The 22598-nt window shown below is 40.8% G+C and overlaps 3 protein-coding genes across 6 annotated transcripts; 2 read left to right on the forward strand and 1 right to left on the reverse strand.

Annotated features, from left to right (window-relative positions):
• The first annotated feature begins 1103 nt into the window (after positions 1-1103).
• On the forward strand, positions 1104-13563 carry LOC132201419 (calmodulin). 2 transcript variants are annotated; one of them, XM_059627580.1, is made up of 5 exons: positions 1104-1248; positions 10819-10993; positions 11477-11618; positions 12018-12118; positions 12192-13563. In XM_059627580.1, exons 1-5 carry the CDS (start codon positions 1246-1248, stop codon positions 12218-12220), a joined length of 450 nt encoding a protein of 149 aa, XP_059483563.1. In that variant the 5' UTR covers positions 1104-1245; the 3' UTR covers positions 12221-13563. The 2 variants fall into 2 exon arrangements, with proteins under 2 accessions (XP_059483563.1, XP_059483562.1); XM_059627579.1 differs by lacking the exon at positions 1104-1248 and adding an exon at positions 2240-2272.
• A 737-nt stretch (positions 13564-14300) lies between these two features.
• On the forward strand, positions 14301-18579 carry LOC132201418 (uncharacterized). Of its 2 annotated transcripts, none has more exons than XM_059627577.1 (7): positions 14301-14448; positions 14654-15104; positions 16417-16454; positions 16563-16596; positions 16675-16760; positions 17225-17351; positions 17401-18579. In XM_059627577.1, the coding sequence occupies exons 2-7, from the start codon at positions 15041-15043 to the stop codon at positions 17682-17684; spliced, it is 633 nt and encodes a 210-aa protein (XP_059483560.1). In that variant the 5' UTR covers positions 14301-14448; positions 14654-15040; the 3' UTR covers positions 17685-18579. The 2 variants fall into 2 exon arrangements, with proteins under 2 accessions (XP_059483560.1, XP_059483561.1); XM_059627578.1 differs by having other exon boundaries at positions 14314-14462.
• Positions 17701-22171, reverse strand: LOC132201417 (uncharacterized). 2 transcript variants are annotated; one of them, XM_059627574.1, is made up of 5 exons: positions 22016-22171; positions 20922-21137; positions 20630-20857; positions 20367-20564; positions 17701-20289 (listed from the first exon to the last, which is right to left on the reverse strand). In XM_059627574.1, exons 2-5 carry the CDS (start codon positions 21132-21134, stop codon positions 19900-19902), a joined length of 1029 nt encoding a protein of 342 aa, XP_059483557.1. In that variant the 5' UTR covers positions 21135-21137; positions 22016-22171; the 3' UTR covers positions 17701-19899. The 2 variants fall into 2 exon arrangements, with proteins under 2 accessions (XP_059483557.1, XP_059483559.1); XM_059627576.1 differs by lacking the exon at positions 22016-22171 and adding an exon at positions 21782-21999.
• Between the last annotated feature and the right edge of the window lie 427 nt (positions 22172-22598).

Raw genomic sequence — 22598 nt, forward strand, 5'->3', positions numbered from 1 at the left:
GTAAATAGACACCGGCCACTTTTCATCTCTCAATTTCAGCGCTCGACTGCTGTATGTGTTCTTTTTTTGTGATACGTGTATTGCGACGGTCCACCCCGTAATAAATATCAGCGGATAAAAATGCCCAGCAGTATCAAATGTGATTCAGAAGTCGAGACACACGCTCACATTTGAAACAATTTCGCCTCGCATGTGTGCGTCTCTTACATACAAATACATTTGTGTATATGGAATAATAAATGCGTACTCTGCCGGCTCGCACCAGCGGCCGTCGAATGAAGTATAGATTTTTCGGGCGTGCTCTTTCTCTGTTAGCACGGCGCGTGATGACGGCATTTAAATAAAAAATAACGCCGTCTAGCGCTCATGCAACCGGCGTCTGTCTATAATTCAAAGCGGCCATAAGAAGAAGAAAGAAACCGACCGACTAAGTGGCTCGTCGGTGAAAGTTAATTAAACAATGTGTAATCCCTTAAAGGCGGCCGGCATTAATTTTAAAATATCGTTATGATGGAATTCGAAACGTTAAATAATACAAGAAAGAGATTTTTACAATTGGATTAAATTTGCATAATTTCTTTATGCTTTTTTTTTAAAGTAAATTTTTTTTTTTTGTAAAATCTAGAAGAGCCGATTCGTGCTTGGGACATTTCCAAAAAGAGGTTAGAGGTTATTTTTTCCAAAACTCTCAGGGTCGGGGCCGATATTCGACGAGAGCGGTATTCCGCTCCCGAGGCGCATCACCAAGGCAATAATGCGCCTTGCCTGACCTTAGATTTCTTCAACACTGCCACCCCCTCTCAAATTCTCCAGTATTTTCGCGGCCTCCGCAATGCAGATATAGTGAGACCAATTGGAGGACGGTTCTCTGAAAGGCACCGAGTGTTCCGGCCAATCGAGGCGCGCCTAACAATGCCAGCTCTGTGTATTATATTATTTGAACTGCAGAACCTACGCCAGCTCAAGTAGATCCAATTTCTGAACACGTCGATTTCAAATTTGGAAATTTTATGACTCGGCTACCGTCGTGTTTCGGGGTCGGAACAAAATTTTGAGTTTTTCAAAAGATTGATCCGGTGCGGCAGCTTGCGCCGCATTTGGTGCGCATTGGAGCACCGGCGGAGGGATCGCTGCTTGATAGTACACCAAGAGGGAACTACTGTGTAGCTCTTTGAAAATGTTTCAGTAGAAATTGTGCAGAGCTTGTGACAAGTCGCTCCGGCTTAGAATATCTTAAAATATACAATGGTAAGAGCAACCATCCGTTTTTCCATCTAATTTTTCCTAACACTAGAGTGATCTTTCTAACGTATTCGGTGTATAGTTTTGACTTTCTGATATTCTAACGTACTAAAAATATTCACTAAATCGGACACTGTTAAATATGTAACCCTTGATTTCTATTTTTGATGCCTGTTGATTAAAAATAACAGGAGAATGCTCGAATACTCACTCGACATTGAGCCAAATTCGAATCCCTCCATATATCAGCCACCGTTCCACCTACTTTCGGTCCAGTTTTAATTCAAAATCGGCGAAAACTCTTCAACCCTCTGAACACCCCTATTTCGTTATTGAACCGACCAGTACCTAGAATTCTCGCGTTCCCCGTAACAAAGAGTCCCCAGCAAAAGCTCCCGCGAGCGTTGTCAAACCCATTTTAGCAGGTGTTCCGATCCATATCAGGTAAACTCGGAATAAGTGACTGGTACCGGTAACTGCAGTCCGACCACACACTCAAGCGAAAGTATGAGTCAGCTCGGAAAATTTCCCCGCGATTCTGTTGTGTCGGCTGCGATTATTATAATTTTTTTTTAACCCTTTTGTACTTTTACTCGCCAGAGCATATTAAATGTCAAGAGCAGGTTTTCGGTTTCACGGCTGCTCTTTCTTTCCCATTCCGACAACTCGCAGGACGAGCGATGAATAATAAATAATTAAGGCAATTATGCGCCGTGTTCCATTGAACAAGGTGTTTCGGTTAATAATTGTGTCATAGATGGCCGCATATGCTCTGCACACACACATGTGCGAGGCGGTCCGTTTAATATATCTAGGGCATCGCCGTATAAAACAACAACTTTGTCAGAGACTTTTAACAACACAACGCTGAGTAATGAGAAGGACTCGTTATTCAAAATCTCATTAATTTCATGTTCCCCTCATGTTTCGTTTTCTTTCTGTCGAAAATCATTTTGTCTGACCATTGATAATAATGCACACTTTTTTGCTCCTTTTTCTCAAACTGTCAAAAATGAAGAGTACATTGACAGTAAGTACACAGTTTTCCTCATCGAAAAATCTATTTTTCTCGCATACATTTTTTACGTATTTTTGTATCTCTATATATTCATTTATGTTCAGCATTAAATTTTACGACTCTATATATATTTTAATGCCTGCCATTTTTTCCGTATATTTGTGACTCTACCATATTTATCTCCATTTGAATATTTATACAACCCTATTCTGCTGTGCACGCAACAATTAAGATTATATTTTTTTTTACTGCTACGTTGTTTCTCTTTTTCTTCCAAATATATATAAACCGCCGTCGTTATTTTTTAATTTATTTATTTTACTCGAGCAAATTGCTCTGGTTTTTATTTTAGTTACGTACAATCGGCCTCTGCAGATTCTTTATAGTTTTATTGCGATATTTCCCTCTCTTTTTTTCTGTCTATATCTCTTGAGCGCCCTGCCGGTGTATACTTTTAGTTCGCAGTATAATCTCCACCCATTTTGTCCCGGTTTCCTTGAGTAAATATTCAAATTAGCTTATCAACTCATGATTAGCAGGTTATCTCAAATTAGAAACGTGGAGAACTGCGTACCCTAAACGGCTGCCCGGAAAAAATGTCCATGTTGACTTGCACGTTTTTCTTATCAATCATCCAATTAACCGTTCGGCAAGGAGAACATATAGTGCTTCTTTCAAAACGTATCTCGCCCTTAATTCAATTTAACCAAACCACTCTAGAATGATGGCAACCTTTTAAAGTCAGCTAATTGCACCACTCCCCTTTTTTTATTAATTACGGAGCCTGTAATATTTTTTCAATTTAGCACTAGAGTTACCGGTACCTCATTTTGTTGATAACGAGAGTCAGATAATTTTCGCATGACGCTCTCACATCATCATAAAATATTATTGCTATCTCGCAGAACCCATTGTTTGAAGTAATTACTGACACATGCCGATCCATGAAAAAAATTTCCATATTCACATCTTTAGTTATTATTTCCCGCATATATAATCTGTATATCATTACATCTCTCCTTAAAACCAATGGTGATTGTTTGTCTGCCTAAAATTAATATATTCTTGAATGACTTTTGTGGTGATTGCCTTGCATGATGTTTGACAAAAGCTTGTTAAAATTATCTTATATAAAATGCAGATATATTGATTAAATAATGATCTGATAAAAAAGCATTAGTCCGCCGTGATAGAAATTTAGAATACAAACATATTCAAAGGTTTTTATTATACAGCAGAAAAGTGCCTGTCTCGCGGTTGTGGAATTCGACGAAAAGTTTCATAGAAATCGTGTGGTTTTTTGTTCGCTATTTTTCTCGTATCAGTCGCGCAGCGCTCACACTCAGCCAACCCCGCGGGGGTGAAAATCCAATTGCAGTAAAAGCGAGAAAAAATGGCTTGGTCGGTGCCAGGGCGGCGAACCCGCATAAAATCGGGTGGAAAGTGATTGTTGATCGGGGCCAAAAGTCCATTCATTGCGTGCGAAAGCCCACAAAAATACAAAGCAGCAGCGCCAGGCTCGCGCAGCCACTGGTAGAGCTTCGGGAGCACGTGGATTGGAACTCCCCCTCGCAGCGAGAATGGGTCAAACCAGTGGGACGCTCTAGAAACCCCCGCGAGAGAGAGAAAGCAGCTCTCCGCTTTTTGGCATGCCCGCGTTTGTTTTTGCGCGGAATTCGCGACAATATCGGCCACTCTTTGGCGAATCTCGTGCCGAATGTTATTTCGCGATTTGTGTTTTTATTCGCGTCGGGCGCCGAGCACCAGGGGTGTGCCAGCTAAATCTGCATGCTCGGTCGTGTATCGATTTTGTGCTCGTCGCTAGCGGGCGAGCGACGAGCGAGCAGCGTTCAAAGCCTCAAACACACTCGCCGCCTCACCTGCTGCTGCTGCAAATCCCTCGACGCCGTACTTGCATACATATGGCCTTTTTAATCGCATCCACTGTGCTCCAGTTTTGGAAGGGACGAGACTGGTGTTATAATTCAATCTTGCCTAGTTTCTTTAAAATCAGCATTCAAAATTTTACAACTAAAATTGACAAATTTAATCGCCATTTAATTAAAAAATTAATTAATTTGTTATAAATTTATTTTTATTCTTATAATTTTTTTATTAATTGTTTTATTTATTTGTAAATTTATAATATTTACATTTCCATTCTTTTAGAATATTTTTGATTTTTTTAATGATCAAATATTACAAAAAATTTCAATTACGTAATTTTAAATATTACCAAATCAATTTATTTAGACCTGAATTAAATTTACATTAATTGAGAGTTTGTTCAGTTTGGCTTCATAATTATTCTTAAAGGCCAATTTTTATTAGAAAATGTGAACTTTACTAAAAAAATTACCTCAGCTATCAAAACTTGAGGCGCACTTCTTCCCCGGGGCAATTTCCTCCCTGCCTTCCACAAATGTCGCGTGTGTCCCTGGCCAAGAGTCGCCCCGAGACCCTATCTTGCCGCATGTGACAAGAAGCGACAAACAAGCAGTCGCGCCATGGGACTTCGACCGTCCTTTCTCTCTCTCGCGTCACATTATTATTATTACCATTATTTGAAAAAAAAAAGCGTTTGAAGAATTGGCAGAGCCCGTTCCGCGTGTGCTGACGGTCGGGGGGTCGTTTGCACGCGGCGGTTTCATTGATTAAACTGGCAGCGGCCCTGGCTCGCGGAGGACAAGCAAAGAGGCTCCCAACCCTGGCTGCATGCGAGTGCCCGGAGAAAGGCAGCGCAGAGCAGTGCAAACCTCATAAATTTTGCAACAAAACATGTAGAGCAGCGGGAGAGGAACACGGCGGGCTGAGAGATTTACGTCCGAATGAGCCTTTGCGGTTCCGAACAATAACAAAGAAAAGGGTTGGTGAAAATTTTAGTGCGGGCTCACCGCGCGCGGCCCCCGAGTGCTCTTTGCTGCCAGCCAGTCGTAATTGGGATCGATAATCCGCGTCTTTTGCATATTAATTCGCGCGCTCAGGAGGCTTTCAAGTAGCGCCTCTTTGCTATTAATAAAGCCGCAGAAAGCGAAAGAGCTTTTCGCGTCCATGTGTGTATTTTGCGGGCAAATTGATTCCGAGTCGATTTTTCTTCTTCCTCGTTCGTGGACGCAATTCTTCGTGCCGGTGCATTTTGGCGTGGCGTGCATAACGAAATTATAATTCAAATATTATACGAAGAGCGGCTTGCGTGCGGTAAATGTGCTGAATGCAGATGAGCCCAGCACTGCGGACAAAGCTGCTCAATGGGAAAGAATCAAATAAATTAAAATTAATCCATGAAGGAAAACAATTTGTTACTTTGTGATTTCGAATAAATATAAACATTTCTATAATTTTTTGAGAATTTTTTAACTGAAGTCATTCAAGTCATTCATATTTCTTGAAATTTTTTAATTCAACGCCTGTCTGATTTTTATTAGGTTTTCATTTATTTTAAACTTCATCAATTTTCTTGTATTCTACATAGCGGAAAAGGATGTTATTTCTTTTTTGGTTCAGATAAAACTTGTTATTCTATTAGATTAAATTTTCTAAAAACTCATTTGAAGAGCAGGGTAATTAATTCTCACTATAATCAACTTTGTTCCACTCATTTTCGGGTCAGGTATTTATAAATAGAACAAAAACAAAAGCGAGCGTTTATTGAGACCAATTTTTCTAAATAAAGAACTCTAAATTTAGAATCGAATCCGCTGGGCTAAGTAAAAATGAGCATTTCTGTTGTTTTCCGTTGCGATTGCAAGAGGGCAGGGTGAGATAAAATGCAACACTAAGACCATAAAGATAAGGCAACCGGAGCCAATTACGCAAATGAAAAGCGTCAAAAGTGGTGTTCCTGGTGGAAACCGCATGCAAGCAACGTAAACACGCGGCGGCCGCGCTCTCGCATCCACGCAGAGTCGATTTCTCGGCCTTTGACGTTTGCATTTTGATATTCGCGGATAAAGGTCACGCTAGGTGGCCGGCCATATAACACACACAGCGCGATAATGGCGGCAGGAATATAAATTTATTCTCCGGCCGGGCCTTATATAATAAATTGTTATCATTGCATGATGATGCAAGCGCCGATAAGCGCCGGCCAGGCAAACTTATGGTGCCGAGCCAAGGTTTGTGCGTCTCTTTTGAACGTGCATTTCCATATCCCGCGGCGCTTTGTGTGCGGGTAATTTCTCGTGCTAATAATTAAACAGCGCTCAGGCCACTCTCGCCGGTTTTTTTTTTATTTGCCTTCGTCATCTTTGTGCTGGTTGGCTAAACAACTTGCGGTCGGGAACACTATGCGAGCGAGCAGCGGCATTTTTCGGCGCTAGCGTCATCCAGCTCGGCTCGACGGCGACACTAATTCATCCACAATGTGCTTGCATTTCTCGTTATTATTATTACACGGCCCAAGGAAAACGCGCGCAATTTGGTGCTTATCCCACGCTGCGAGGCTTTCGTGGTCTCGCAGCTGCCTCGATAAACTTTTTGAGCGAAATTTCGGCATCGAGTTTCGCCGTCAGACACTGGCTAACCTTCAAGATAAAACAATAATAAAGGAGGCAGAAACTCGTTTTTTACACATCGGATTTATCTTATTTGCCATTTGGTAACGCTAATTTGTGAAGGTCGCTGGGCAATTAGGTAAATGAGAAGGACCTTTGTTGGGATTCCCAGGTTGTTCAACCGCATTTCATTTTTTTTCTGTCCTAATTTATTCTTTATTAAAAATGTATTTAATTTTAAATTTTAAACTGAAAAATGATATTATTTTATTACTGTGCAAATTAAAATTTAATTCCAATCATTCATATTAAATTTAATCAATTTCCTGTAAGCCCAGCACTAATTTATAGAGCTGTTAACTTTTTCCTTGAAAATTGTCCCTAAAACGACCTTGTTCTCAGTTTGAATACGATGAAAGGGTTAAACTACTTGTAAAGCCTCATCAAACCCCTCAACTTCGTCTCTCCTAGGGCGAGCAATTCGTCTCAACTGCCAAAGTTTTAATTGAAGGCGCGCTAAACGAGCGTCTAATTGTCAATGACTCGTCGGGGCGGTCGATTCTCAGTGTAAAGATAATCGGACGGCCTGGGCTTCCTTATCGCCGGCGGATATCCCGCAAATAGCACAGCGCCGCCCTCACCTCTCCAATGCACACACACCGGCCGCACAAATGATCAATACAAAGTCACACAAATCATGCGCTCGCTAGTTCGGAAAATAGCAGGTCAAACAACGCAGCGGTCCCTCGGCGGCGGTTTCGCGACACATTGCAAGCAAACTCGCGGCGAATTGGGTTTATAATTACTGCGGGCGCTGCATGAAAAGGGACCGACACGCGGCTCCGGCTCTATCTTTAGCCGGGGCGAGCTGCATTCGTAGAGAGGCGAGCGCAGCTGTGTGAAAAATAGAGCAATCCTCTCTCTCGCGCGCGCGGCCGCGGGTCCTCTCTTTCGCGTCACTCGATTTTTGATTCCGTCGGTGCTGCGAGATGCAGACGAGACCGCGCTGATTGATTTTTCCTCACTTGACATCAATCTCCGACTTTTGTTTCGCGAACCCTTTTGTTTCGCTTGCTGCATATTTGAATGGGATCACTCGAGGGGCTCGTGAGCCGCCAGAGATAGCGTCGGTCGCAAAAAGCTGTCCTGCCGCTGGATCTGCTCCAGATATTGCAAATCGCGTTCACTCGGGCGAATGAGATTCGATTTTTATTACATTGTAGAAATGTGTGAAAAGGGAAGTGGAAATCGTTTTGGAGAAACCAAGAACTTTTATATTTTCTTACTTTTTCATTTGTCTTGCAAATTTGCAAACTTTTTAATCAAAACTCTTGCAGTTTTATTCACTTATAAAACTCGGAAAAAGTAAAATCCGGCTTAACCCCTTTCAAAAAGCAGTTTTTAATCCGCGTTAAGGCAGATGGCTAAATTCCAGCACTCAGCTAATCTGCCTGAAGCTAACGGTTTTTACGTTTTGCTGAGTGAATTTTTAATGACTCTTTGACCTTTTACGGATTTTTAGAGGTAAATGATGGAATAAAGTAACAATTTTATGGATTTAACAACCTGTTAAATTATGAAAATGTCCAACCAAAAAATCAAGCAAAGCGTAATTTATTAAGCTCTTCCAGCCAAATTTGGACTGGTGCAAAAATTAACAACCATTTTAAGTAAACAAAGTCCATCGAAATCGGTGATTCAAAAATATTCAAATCATTTCTGCCCTGGAGGTAATTCCTCGTTTTAATTTTCAAGAGAAACTCAACTCTTGTGCGTAATTTATTCTCAAATCCTGGCATTTTCCAAAATCCATTTAATGGGAAGCGAAGCTGCGCGAAGGCTGCGGGCGCTCTCGCATATTTTCCCTTTTGCCAATGGAAAAAGAAACAAGCCCAATAAAGCTGCGGAAAACACGGGCAGCATGGCCGCGAGTGCGGCGGCGGCACACGTTTTCCCTCTCGCACAATGGTGCTCCTGTCAAGCATCCTGTTCCGTTTTTGCGTCGCAGAGGGTGCACGTCCCGGCCTATAATCCGAGTGCGCCCGAAATGCAGCCGCGCATTCGTGTATATCCGAGCCAGAAGCAGCCCTGTATGTGTACAGAACAGAGCAGGCAGGCAGGCGAATTCCGTGTTGGGGGGGAATTAAGTTGGAAAAATCGATATAGGCTTGGCTGGCGCTCTCCTTTGCTCGGCGGGTTGCACGATCGCAGGGGCACCACGACGGCGGCGGCCTGACGATGATGGGGCCCAACCCCTCTCGGCCGTTGGGTGCGCGCGGCCGGCGTGCAACCCTTTTTACGCGACGTGGAAGCCGGCCAAGTAACCGCCAGCATCATTTTGAAAGGCTTCTATGCCAAAGAATTTAACTGGTTTCTCTTGAAAAAATTCACACACGACTGCTGTTCCTCGTGATGCTCTCAACGCGGCGCGAGATAAATTTATATCAAGTGTGTGTGTGCGTGCTGGGCCCGCCACTGCCTTTGTCTTCCTCCATTCGCGAGCCTTGACTCAGCCCGTGAAAATTCTCGTCACTATATTAAAAGTTCACCAAGGGTGACGCACACTAGCAAGGCGCACCTTCAAATGCTAATCAATTTACTTTGTCTTCAATGATTTCACTTTGAAACGAAGATTCTTTGCAATTTTAAGCGATTCTCTAGATATTTATAAATCATAACAGGAAATTTATTTATAAATTCACAAATTTGTCCTCTCTCATTCCTTTTTAAAGCATATAATTTTATGTGAAAATATTTATCTAAAAATTAAAATAAATTGCATAATAATTATAATTTTTGCGGGCTTATAAATAAATATTTTTATTCTAACTAAATTTTTTATATTTTTATTGGAATATTTTTGTTTTTCTCATTTTATAAAATATTTCTTCATTTTTGCGTGTTACCTAAGTAAGGGTGGAAGGCCTTTCAAAACAGGTCCACCTCAGTGGCGTAGTCCTCTGGGAAATATTTACGAAAGTCGAAATATAAAAGCGGCTTTACTGCCCCAAAATTAGAAGTTAGGAGGCTATTTTCGCAGCAAGCCGCGCGACCATGCTCGTAAAACTCGCATAATTCAATATACGCTGCGTACGCGCCCCGTCGGCGCGGGCGAACAATGCGCGCGTACCAAGCGCTGCATTATTATTGTATTTTTAGCCGAGCGCGTGCATGCAATCATAACTGTCGCGCCTTAAATAATTGATCGCCCGGGCCGCGACCGAGGGAAGGAAAAAGTGGCCGAGCTCGTTGCTCTCGTTTGCGGTCGGGGCCAAATCGCAGTTAATTTATGTTGTAAATCTGCTTTTTATGATGTACTCTGGCGCGGCGGCGTGAATGAGAAAACGTATGGCGCGGATTATGGCACTTTTCTGTCTTCATCTTAGTTAGGCGAAACGCAATTAGAGGCAAAAAATGACCGGCGAATGCTGAAAAGCGAGCTTTGACTCGGCAGAGCGACTGGTTTATGTCTAGGCCAGCGTACGTGTTTATGAAATGTAGCCCCACTTGATCCCACGCACACCAAGATTAATGAATGAGAACTCTACACTTGCGACGATCGCTTCCTTGTTAGAAAATAAAAAGTTATGTTTTCGAAAATAAATGGACTAATGTTTGCATCTTGACTAATGTTGTATATTAAAAATTAATGGAAAATATCTGCATGCGAGTTAAAAATGCTTGCTGTCGACATCTTTTTACCCTTTTCTACTCTTCCCCTGACCATGGCGATGATGACATTTTGCTATGTTTTTGTGGTGCTCGTTTTACATGGTCTCGTCTCCTGCTCTATCTCTTTTCTTTGCATGAAATGGAACAACCCTTTCTCCGGTGGCGCCATTCTTTTATGGCCACTCGCCACCTCGAGCTTGCTCTCCAGCCCAAATCGAATCAAATCACCCCTCTGTTACAAATCCGTGTAGAGCAGCTCAAGCTCCTTTAGCGACCAAATATTTACTCTCTCTATTTTAACTCTTCCTCTCCTTTATCTCTATCTTTGTGCTCGCCCCAATTCATATACTACGCAGTTTGCGCACTTTTCTAATCGCGAATTTCGTTCCGCAGGCGGATCAGTTGACCGAGGAACAAATCGCCGAGTTCAAGGAGGCGTTCTCCCTATTCGACAAGGACGGCGATGGCACCATCACCACCAAGGAGTTGGGCACAGTCATGAGGTCGCTCGGTCAGAACCCCACCGAGGCCGAGTTGCAGGACATGATCAACGAGGTCGACGCTGACGGTACGAACCCTTCCCTATTTTGTCTTAAGATGAAGAGCAGATTTGGAGACCCTCTCGAATCTTCATAAATATTCATACCACCCCAGTTTAAAGTGGAACTGCTGAATTTGCGACGAGCTTAGGCGACCCGCCGGAATGGCGTTGCATAAGTAACAGGCGGCTGCAGTCTGATGCAAAGCGGCAGCTTCCGGCTGGATTTGCGTCTTTCATCAGCGGCGAAACGCTGCCGGCTGCTTTTATTCTGCGCGACGCAATGCAGCCCAGGAGAGATTATATACCCACCCCTTTAGAACGACGGGGTTGTTATCTCTCGCAGTGCGATGAAGTGCATTCTTTCGCAATTTCGCTACCTCGCAGCCGTCCTTTTTTTTCTTTTGAAATCCCCAGCTCTGCTCCACATTGCAGACAAAAAAAATTTTTGCTGCTCTTTTCTCGTCGAGGGTGTGTATTGATTTTTGTTGAACTCGCGAATGTTGCTTGCAGGTAACGGCACAATTGACTTCCCCGAGTTCCTCACAATGATGGCCCGCAAGATGAAAGACACAGACTCAGAGGAGGAAATCAGAGAAGCCTTCCGTGTCTTCGACAAGGACGGCAACGGCTTCATTTCGGCCGCTGAGCTCAGGTAACCACCCCTTGCTTACTTGATTAACTCCACACGGTGGTTGGAATAGAGGCCGTTAAAATTCAAATTACTCCCATAAAGTGCGCGCGGCCCATAAAATGCATCACCTCGGGCTTAATTGTTATTCATTAGGCGTGCTCATTGTGCCAGTGCCACGGTTAAAGAGCTGTTCAGATTTATTGCACGGCCAAAGGACCGTACCTGACTGAACGAGATTGTTGTAATTTAGTGGGTTGGCTTTGGAATTAACGTGAGGCGGCCAGTAAAAAAACCACCTCCGACTGATTTATTTGTCCGCACACCTGCCATCTAATTTTTTTCGCCGGCCTAAAAACGCCAGTGGCTCTTGCGAATTTAATTGGACCGCTTTTGACGTGGTGGTGTTCTTTGGTTTTGCAGGCATGTGATGACAAACCTAGGTGAGAAGTTAACAGACGAGGAGGTGGACGAAATGATCAGGGAGGCTGACATTGACGGCGACGGACAAGTCAACTATGAAGGTGAGAATTCGCAACTTGTTTGTGTGCCGAGTGCTTTAAATTTACTGATTGGTGGTTATTCTTCTCTTTGCAGAATTTGTCACAATGATGACTTCAAAGTGAACACCTAATTCCTAATGAATCAAAACTAATTGTATGCAAGAAGAAGCTTAAATGATTGGTCAGAACAGAATTTTGACAAATTCTCCTTCACGTACACGGGGGATCTTACCGTACATAACAAAACAACACCGAAATATAAAAGTGCTTATTTCTTTCATCTAAAATGCATCAAACAAGAAATCACAAGACAAAACCCCCTCTTTGAAATATAATATACTGATATGAACTTTTTGTATAAAATACGTGTCTCTGTGTATATTAAATGTTTTATTATAAATGAAAAAAGCTATACTTTAAGTTGTTCTCTCCTTATTCTTCTACTGTGTGTAGATTCGATTGATTCACATTGTGTATAAATACATTGATAAAAGAGAACTTTGGATTTTGTTACGAAGTGACTTGTTATGCGCGGACTACTTGTACATCACTTTTATGAGCAAGTCTGTGTAATTTTTAATTGCGAAAGTCAGTATTATATACTTGGACATAATAACTTTATTATAGTCAAGAAAATTTGGTTGTTTGGTTGATTGCTTCTGTTTGTTGATGAACTTGGAACAAGTAATAATTATTGTTTGTTCACACTTCTCGAGGTAGTAGCATGTTTAAAAGATTGATTACAACGGCAAATACGATACAATGCAAACATATAATTTCAAATTTCCCAATGCATCATCAAACACAATAAATTAAAAAAAGTTACAGATGAAAATGAGCGAAACAACATCCCAACAAATGCTTTGCCCTTAATCACTCTATTATACTTTGATTGTGTGATTGTGAAATGTATTTTGCAATCGCGGACACCCTCTTCATTTTTTCGATAAATTAATTAAATTGATCTTGCGAAGTTTACAGAAAAAATGTGTATATCAAACAAGCATATTGTGACTACGTGTAAGACGAAAGGTAACTTTTTCAATGCATTTTTCATCATTGATCGCAATCCAATGGAAGTAAATTTGTAGTCTTAAAAATTAAGAGGGAAAACAATGATAACCTAAATCATAGGATGCCTATAAATATAAAAACAAAAAACATTTTTTCCAATTTAAAAAAGGATACATTAAGAAACCTCCAATTAATTAACATTCCACTGTGCTATACTTTCAGCACATTTTTATTTCCTTTGCTGTTTGTGTGATTCTTCAAAATTCAAAGAAAAACCAATCAACTTTGTATTTGCACAATGCAAAGGAGACAATTGATTTTTACTCTGTACTTTAAATGAAGCATTCAATGATGATGACATAAAAAATATTGTTCGATTGCGTCTTGTTACTTCATTATGTACGATCATTCTTGTATGCTGTTCTTGAATAAAACAAAACTGTTGAAAACTCTGTGGTGCTGTCTCAAGAAACAACATGTTGCAAAGTAAAAAGATGACTTACAAACCATATAATACAATTATACGCTTGGTTGCATAAAGAGAGGACAAAAAAGGCGTCACTCTTCTTGTTGTCAACGACGAAAATTGCAAGCAATTTTCATGTCGGCTCTTTCGGTAGAGAAAACTGAGAGAGCGGCATTGCGTTGTGTTCTTGATTTATTTGCAGGGTAAAATTGGTTTGGTTCGCGTAAGAGAGCTCTGAACGAGACCAGGCGGTATTGAGAAAACAAAATTAAAGTCTCAAGTCAATGACAGACAATTTTCACGAAAATCCGAAGTGACAAAAGGATGACGCGGTCGGCCAAGTGTTTCAACTTGGCGTCCTCGGATTTATTACTTGTGTATGCTTAACAAAAATACTACAAAATTATTGTACCATAATTATTTATTATTGTAGATTAATTTTAAAACAATTAAAGTGTGAAAAATACAATAAAAATTACAAAAATCTCCAAAAGGCCAGTTTATTTTTTCTCTTGTATTCCAGATTACACAAATAATTTACTGCGCCGCACACCAATTTGGGATTGTGCAGCATGTCCATTTTTGGAGTATTAATTTTCCGTTGGCCATGAGCGCCGATTCGATCTAATCGGTGCGTCATTTGGCTGAAATTGCAGCAATTATTATTTCATTCTTGTCTGCACTGCTGCGCATTAGGACTGCGGCGAATAGAATATCGTGATGTCAGTCTTCAGAAAGCGATTGACTTTGAAATAGGGTCGGCATAATTTATTTCTCGTATTCCACGCACGCATCTAATTCAAATTCAATTTCGATCGACAAATTGGGGAAAATCCGGTCATCTGGATCTTGATCCATGAAGCGGAAAACCGTAAAGTCTATTACGTAATTTTTATAGATTAAAAGTTTCCTCTGGGTAAACCAAGAGAGTCATAAACCATCGCGATAAAAATTTGCTGGTCAAACTAATTTAATTTTATATATATGAATAAAAAAACCTAATGTTTTTCTATCATCATCCGCTATCCGGTCCATTCATTATTATTTCCTCCATTTAATATCTCTCTTCTCCGCAGCAAAAAATCGTCCGGCATTCTCTCTCTAATTTCCCCAAAATCCCATGAGCTCAATTCGACTGACCCGCAGCTTTTTGTCGCCGCGAGAGATAACAAAGACGATCCAGCAGGGCGGCCGTGACCTCTGCCCCAGCGGCGCATATAATGTGTAGTAAATCCCGATCATAAATAAGCCTCTTTATCAATCGTTCGCTGACCGACTGACGGACCGGAAACCTCAACAAAGTAATTTCACTTCGCCCGACGAGGAAAGAAGAGCAGCCAAAAAGCTCGACACACGCATTGCAGAATCCAGAAGATTTGGCAACCAACTAGAGCTATTTTATTGTTTCGCCGTACTGTTTCACTTTATATATTTTTTTAACTGCAAGAGGAAAAGCGAACGAAATGAGGATGAGCGACGTGATTTTCCGACTGCTGGCGGCGGCGGCCTGCTGCTTTTTTGCATGCGGTAAGTCGGTTTCATTTTGCTATTTACTTGACCCGCACTGGGTGTAATCCATCAATTTCACCGCGGAATGTGTCAAAACACGCCCCGAGCCGAAAACACTTTTGATATAGCCCAGCGCAAAAACAGGCTTTCTGCGCGGCGAAATCATTAACAAAGATTTTGTCTCGACGCGGGCGGTAAACAAAGTAATCGTAAATCATGCTGGCCTTGGATCGCTACGGGCCGATTTGTGCGTTTCCAGAATTTTATCACCGCGGGGAGGAAAGCAGTGAATTTGCATGCATTTGGGCCGAGCGTGTGTCGACAGCTCGTGGTGCTGCATGCAGGTGTATACTGAAGGTGCAGAGCTTAACATAAATCTGCACGCACGGTCGATTTCCCTCTCAACGTGCGTTGGTTCCTGCAACGGGTACAAACACTGGAGAGGGTTAGCGCGTGGTTAATCTTGAGAGTGTGGGAAGCGAGCAGCTCCATAAATCACTTTATTCACTTGCAGAAAAGTGGGTGGATAATTTGCTTTCACGATAAAGAGACGAAGGTGCTTCAAGATGAATTGCGCTGCATTAAGCAAAATTTATCTTGCAGCCCAAGTGCTTTCAGCTAAGATCAGTCAGTTTTTTTTCGCGTTTACTCGCACCTCTTGAGCCGTGGGCTCAAAGAAAAACAGATTCAAATTAGCATGCGCAAGTAATAAATTTTATCATGGATACACTTACAATTAGTAAATAATCATATTTTTCTAACGCTTAACATAATGAGTGTGGCAAATTTGTTTTTATTATTTGTTCATAATTTTTATTACTGAGAAAACAATTATGTATTACATGAGTGTATAATTGCTTTCAATGACGTATATAAGGCGCATAAAACGGAGTAAAAATTTATTTTAAATAGTTGTAATTAACAATAATACATTAAAATCGAGCACAACTTTAAAAATAAAATTTTCATTACTTTATAAATTGAATGTGCTTAAAAAAATTGTTAATTTTTATTTCATGTCAGGAAACAACTCACTAACAGAAAAATTTATAACCCCTGAAATTTCTTAATGTAGGCAACCTGTCAAACTCTGAGGACACGCATGTTGTATACACAACCATGATCCCTATTGTATTCATGTATCATATTTTCAACAAATTATTTTCATGCGTGACAATTCATAGAATTACTTTTAAAATAGGTGCAAAAATACTAACGAACAAAAATGTTTATGGCATATTCTGCAATTACGTCGTCCATGTAACTTCTTCGTACCGCATCTTTTTCGGTGACCTAATTATTTAAAAAGCGCTTTGTTCTATTGTTTCAGGCGTCGCAAATCCAGTGGAGCCAGACAGACTTGAAGCGGTACGTAACTAAAATACACGTTTGCAGACTATAGTAGCGTAATCCTGCAGACAAAGAAAGTGGCGTGTTCCTCTCCGGAAACTGATTAAACGGAATTGTCTTTTGCAGTTGTGCCCGGGCCACGCCAATCTCTCCACTCTGAGTAAGTGCAAAAACTTTCCCGGCCGCCGTCGCCGACGTTACTTTCCACCAGAGTAATAATGAACGTGTGTGTCTGCAGAGCAGCAAAATGTGCTTACTCGGCTCGGCGACAAATTTTACTACATCAGCTTCCACGATGCAAATCAGGGCGGCCTGGAATTTAAGGTACACATAAAGATTTTTCGCCGTCCTTTTACTACTTTTGGAGAATGTGAAATAAAGCGGAAATTAAGTACAGAGGCATTTTATGACGCAGAACGTCTGCAAATTTTTGACACACATACACAAAATACTACGCCTTTAACCGCGACCCAACTTTTTTAATCTACGCAACGTGTACCCTTTGTGAATTATTCCAACCCCAGCCACTGGCAAATGTAATTAATTTCATTCGTAGAGTAACTGTGAACTTTTTCTTTTTGTTTACTTTTATTGCGGGAAGGAACTTTTTCGAGGGAAAAAAACAAGATTGGAGAAGTTTTTTCTCCATGCAGGGGTGAAATAATATTTGCATTTGAGCGGAGATTAGATTTGCTGGCGAATTTGGAGCAATTCAACGCCTCCCATTGCAACACCATTTCGCCTTCCGGGGGATTTATGAGCTTGTCTAATGTTTCTTGTGGATTTAGTTGAGCTGGAAGGAAGCAACAGAGTGGTGTCAGCGACACGCCATGGAATTAGTCAGCGTGGACTCGCACACCGAATCAGCCCTTCTGCGGCAAGAGATGCTGCGATACGCCGAGAATCTAACAAGCCGTGAGAAGAATTAAGTTAAGCGGAATTGAAATTAATAATCTGCTTTCAGCCGTGCCCGATTTGTACTGGAGTAGTGGACGGTGGGATTCGGGCAATGATTTACCGCAGGTCGAGATTGGGGGCGTTGTGCGCGACAGGTTCAGGTGGACAGGTAGCGGCGACTGGATTAGAGACGCTGAGATCTTCAAAGCCACAAAGCCAGGCGAGTGCATCGTGCTCAATACTTACTATGTCTACATCAAGCCCGACGGACGGATTAAGAAATACGCAAGAGACTGCGAGCGGAGGTCTAGCTTTATTTGCGAACTGGAGAGGTGGAATTGTCTCGATTAGCAAACAAACACCTGAGTCCGATTCAAAAGCATTTTTCGCAATTTTTTATTCGTCAATAATATTTTCCGGCGAAAAAATGTCAAATATACAATCATAATCAAATCCTGTCCGGTTTTAGAATTTAGCAAATAAAATTTTTAATTATTTCTCCTTTTGACTCATCCTTCATCAACAGCAATACATTGAGTAATGAGATAGATCAATTAATTATGGAGGTATTTTAGTTCTGCTCGTACACTGCTTAAAAAATTACACATCTCCTGCCAGACAAACTTGGGAAACAATAGAGTAACGATCACTAATTTTACGTTTCTGGATCACAGATACTATTATATTCTTCAAAATTAATTAATATTATTAATTTTCTTTTAAGTTACGTTACACATCTAGGAAAATTGCTCATTAAAGAGGACATTGCATCGCTTGGTTGTGTATTAATCTGATACTGGCGATATTAATTAGATACAGTGATATCTTTCCCTACACAACAAGATTGAATATTATCATTATGTTATATGGTTTATGTACTCTTTGCATTTTTTTGTATATAATTTTACTTCGTTATTTTCATAATTTCATAACATTTCACTCTTGCTCATTTTTTTTTTTTTTAATTGATAATTTTAAGTTTAGTTAAATATTTCCCATGTTATAGCTCATTTTCAATCAATCGGATGAATAAATTGTGAAAAAATATAGATAGAGTGGGGGAGATTCAACATTATTTTCACTTGTTTTTTCAATCAGCTCAAATTGATACATTTTCCGGCATGATTGATTTTATGGTTCATAAATTTAATCGGTTGATGGTCACAATATTGCTCTTTTTATGTATGAACGCGCCTAGTTTTTGTTGCTAGGCCTACGTACTGTGCAATAAATTATAACAAGGACATTGAAATTTGTTTTGATTATGCCCTTAATGCGTTCTAGGCAACGCTCCAAAGCTTTTAAAAAGCCATTTCGCGAGCGCTGGTGTATATGTTTAAAACAACCGAGCGTAGAAATACATTTATACCTTGTAAAAGTTCCGTCTCTAATTGTTTTAAATTCAACGCACATTAAAAACACAAGCGTGCAACAACTCTGGCAGGTAATTGGATAATCGATGCCAATAGAATTCAAAATTGCACATTGCTGCAATTAGTTACATGAAATACATTTACATGTAATAATGTGACCTAATTCTTGTCTATGTTAATAAATAACGTTTATCGACAATAAATTTCATTTGCAAACTGTAATCTGCAATAATTAATTGGAAGCAGCTTATTTTTATTTTGTTTTGCCCTCACGCTACTGTTAATATGATATAACATTAAATATAGACAAACAGGCAAAGAGTGAGACAGGGATGAGTCTAATGAAAATTGACTCGCTGCTCTAATCGACGAACGATAATAAAGTGTCCTTCTTGCAGATGCTTACTTGGCATACCTAGCTTAAATTATTCTCAATACATCTGATTGAGACCGATATCAAGTTGCTCTTTTTCAGTGATCACCGCGTGGTAAAGTTAAAATTCACTTGGAGCAAAAGATGTTTTTGACATAACTATTTTATTCTACATTGTGAGGTTTAAATATTAACTGAAGATCACAGATTTTGTAATGCTAATATCACATGCATGTGAAATTAGCGCAATTAAAATTTGATTACTTTTACGTTTTAACCCTAATTGAACGCAAATATATAATCGAATGCACTTTTTGATGAAAATTGCCATGTATCATTTATGGCTTTTAGAAACTTTCCTGCTTATTTAGCCATTCAGAATTCCAACAGTGGAGTAGATTCTAAACTCATTAAAATACTGTCATGGAGGCTGGAGGAAAATGCATAACACTAGATAAAGGTTCGTTTATATGCTTCAGTGTTTCAGATCTTTTGAATATTAAATTACAAATTTGTAAGAGAATTGAGGAGATAGATTCTTTATACAATGGTTATGACTCGTTGAAGTGAGCTATATTTTTAAAACAAATTACAGTTGTAGGACTAGAAAACAAAACTATTTACAAGAGATTTCTCCTCAAAACTTCTAACATGAAGTCCTAAATCAAACAAAAATCACAATAGAAATTAGCAATTTTTGTATAACTAATTTAAGATAATATCAAATATAGCTCTCAAAAACAAGGACAACGGGGCCAAAACTGAATTGCTTATAATTAGCTTCACAAGTTTCTCTAATTCCTCCACCTAAGAACATACCTTAGTTGGCCACCTGAAACTGGTATACTGGCTGTGGCATCGGCATTCGATCAGCACTCACATTCCGGAAGTGCTGGACTACCCCCTGAACAATGGTCTCAGCATCAATCTCCGAAGTGTGGGTCAAGTAGCAGACGTCGTTTTGCTTCTTCCAGTGCATCTGGTAGCGCAGTTCGGCAATGAAGCGCTCTTCGCCCAGAGTTTGGTAGCGAAAGCCAAGGGTGGCGTAGTCGTAACCAATGGTTAGCAGGTCCCACTTGATGCCACCAGCAACCTTCCAATTGTTGATGTGGGCGACAAGGGGTTTCATATACTTGGACTTTTCAATAAGACGGCGCTTCCATTCGACATAGTAAGCCATAACTCGAGGAGTGTAGCAGTAACGTTGAATCTACAAATAAGTTTTTTTTTATCAGCAAAATGGAATAATTAAAAAAATTGTTTTCTTATGAAATGTCGTTTTCGAACCTGGGGGATGTTGAGTGTCAAGGGTGATCCAAATGCAGTTTCCAAAAGACGATAAACGGCCTCGGCATCGCTGGCAGCATCATGTTGTTCAGTCCGAGGTCCAACGATTGCCGTGTAAAGTGACTGCAGGGACAGCACAGGAAATTGTCCCCGCATTTCCATAGAGAAAGGTCCAAAAGAGTCGCCAAAGCCGATTACCTATAAAAATAATAATTTAAAAATTAAAACCCAAAATGCACATTATTTAAATTCAAACTATTTACAATTTCAAAAAATTTGCCCTCCAGTTTGTGCCTGGTGAGAGCCTGCAGGAGTACCGGGACATCCAGTTTGATGGTTGAGTGGCTGATGAGGACCACTCCGGTGTGGTTGCCCTTGGTGGTGTACAGCCAGGCCATGAAACGCTGCAAGGCCAGGCGCTCATCCACAGAGTCGAGGATTTGACGGGAGACGGTGTCGATAAGAACGCGGCGACCTTCATGCACCACCACCTTTAAGGAAATAATTTAACATTATTTATCACACACACACACACACACTCAAAATAAGTCTCACCTGAAGATGAATTTTGCCAGCGGCCTCATGGTTAATTGATTTGGCTGGCAGAACGTACTGGTTGAAAGGGTTGTGGCCCAGACAGAAGGCTCCAATTTGACAGACTAGATCGTCAAAGTGTCTGTCTGTGGTCTCTAAGTCCCAGGTTACAATGGCATAGTCGCCAGGCCTAACGGTCTCTTCAGGTGGTGGGAACATAAAGTCGCCATTCATTTTCTGAAAATAAAACCAAAGGGGTTAATTTAATTAATTATTTTTTATAATTTCACTTGGGCAAAAAGTATATCAAAACTTAAAAATAGTAGAGAATTTTGGCTTTTGGTTATTGATGAATAAAAAATACAATGTCAAGTAAATGTATCCAGGTAGAGCTCAAATCAAAACCACAATACGAAAAGAAAAAAGGTTTTAAAATAAAAAGGAGAGAAATATTAAATTCATTCTTGTTCCATACAACAGGCAGAATTTTATTTCTGTCAGACAAAAGTCAGACTATGTATTGATCGACTTTTCTGTTTGTGAAGAAGACGCAAAAAGAGCATTGAGCAATGTGTACACTTGGCGCGGAAAAAATTTCATCAGATTCACATCTGCTGGGATTTACACATTTTTACGAGTGCTTTTCCGTAAAAAAGCCATCACGCGTTTTATGCACACCGGAACATATATTTTTTTTACGACTCGGGTAAATTAGTCTCAACGAGTGTCCCGAGCGCGAGATCAGAGGCACGTGCGTCCTCCGTCCTCTCTACTGGTCCACATTCACTTGACGGTCAATTATTTGCCTGTATCCCATGATCAATATATTCTCTCCGCGGACAAACCACGCCCTACCATCGTCGCAAACAACATCAACAAACCCTTGCCAACCGTTCGGCACCTTGGCCGACGATGGTCCCGAGTCGAATTAGGCCCGAAACCAGCCAGAGAAGAATCGGCCCGGCCGGGAAAGCCGCGGTTCTCTTCTGGCTTGGAGGCGCTCGCTCGCGTGGGAGGGCATCGCCCTGGACCAAAAGCACACTTTTCCAATCGCGTTTACTCGGCCGGAGATTGCCGAAAGGTCGAAATTTTTCAACATTTCAGCGGAGGGTTACCTTGGGAAGCGGAGGCCCCTTCTGTAGCCGCCTTGTAGTTCGTCCGCGAGCAGAAAATCAAAAACAAAAAGGTCGCCGGCAAATTAAAATGTGAACTGGCGACAGTGGTGTTACCAGCTGTTCTCGACGGGTCTGGCCGCTGATTGGCTGGCGAGCAGCCGAGCCCGACTCTGATTGGTCGGCACAAGAGACGAGCACCAACTTTCAAACGTGCCTGGCTGGCTGCGTGGTGCTCTGCCCTTGCAATGCGTGTGGGCGAACGAGATGGGAAATAAACTCGTAACAACTCTGTGTGGCGCACTGCAAAAGTGCGACGAGACGCAGTTCTGAACAGGAAAATGGGTCGTTCCGAGTGCAGGCAGATAGATCACGTAACTTGCTGGCCTCGTTGCACTGGAACATTTGCACAAATTGCACTTTTGATTAAAAAAAAAAAATTGATTACTCCGGGATTACTGTTTTCATGACGTAAAAAGAGGATGAAGGCAGAAAATAGGATAATATCCTGCATTTGACCGTTTGAAAAGCTAAAACAAAATATTTAATGCGAGAGGAAATTTTATCTTAAAAAAATTCCGCACTC

The sequence above is a fragment of the Neocloeon triangulifer genome, unplaced genomic scaffold, assembly GCF_031216515.1.
Source record: "Neocloeon triangulifer isolate White Clay Creek 2 clone unplaced genomic scaffold, ASM3121651v1 ptg000014l, whole genome shotgun sequence".
In the NCBI taxonomy this organism is placed as follows: Eukaryota; Metazoa; Arthropoda; class Insecta; order Ephemeroptera; family Baetidae; genus Neocloeon; species Neocloeon triangulifer.

Excerpts from the sequence above, each read along its gene's own strand:
- LOC132201419 (XM_059627579.1), top strand. Across the intron at positions 10,994-11,476 it reads CAACGAGGTCGACGCTGACG|GTAACGGCACAATTGACTTC; the intron begins GTACGAACCCTT and ends TGTTGCTTGCAG. Across the intron at positions 11,619-12,017 it reads ATTTCGGCCGCTGAGCTCAG|GCATGTGATGACAAACCTAG; the intron begins GTAACCACCCCT and ends TTGGTTTTGCAG.
- LOC132201417 (XM_059627574.1), bottom strand. The coding sequence starts at position 21,134 with ATGAATGGCGACTTTATGTTCCCACCACCTGAAGAGACCGTTAGGCCT. Across the intron at positions 20,858-20,921 it reads CTGGCAAAATTCATCTTCAG|GTGGTGGTGCATGAAGGTCG; the intron begins GTGAGACTTATT and ends ATTTCCTTAAAG. Across the intron at positions 20,290-20,366 it reads TGACACTCAACATCCCCCAG|ATTCAACGTTACTGCTACAC; the intron begins GTTCGAAAACGA and ends ACTTATTTGTAG.
- LOC132201418 (XM_059627577.1), top strand. The coding sequence starts at position 15,041 with ATGAGGATGAGCGACGTGATTTTCCGACTGCTGGCGGCGGCGGCCTGC. Across the intron at positions 16,597-16,674 it reads CGCCAATCTCTCCACTCTGA|AGCAGCAAAATGTGCTTACT; the intron begins GTAAGTGCAAAA and ends GTGTGTCTGCAG. Across the intron at positions 16,761-17,224 it reads AGGGCGGCCTGGAATTTAAG|TTGAGCTGGAAGGAAGCAAC; the intron begins GTACACATAAAG and ends TTGTGGATTTAG.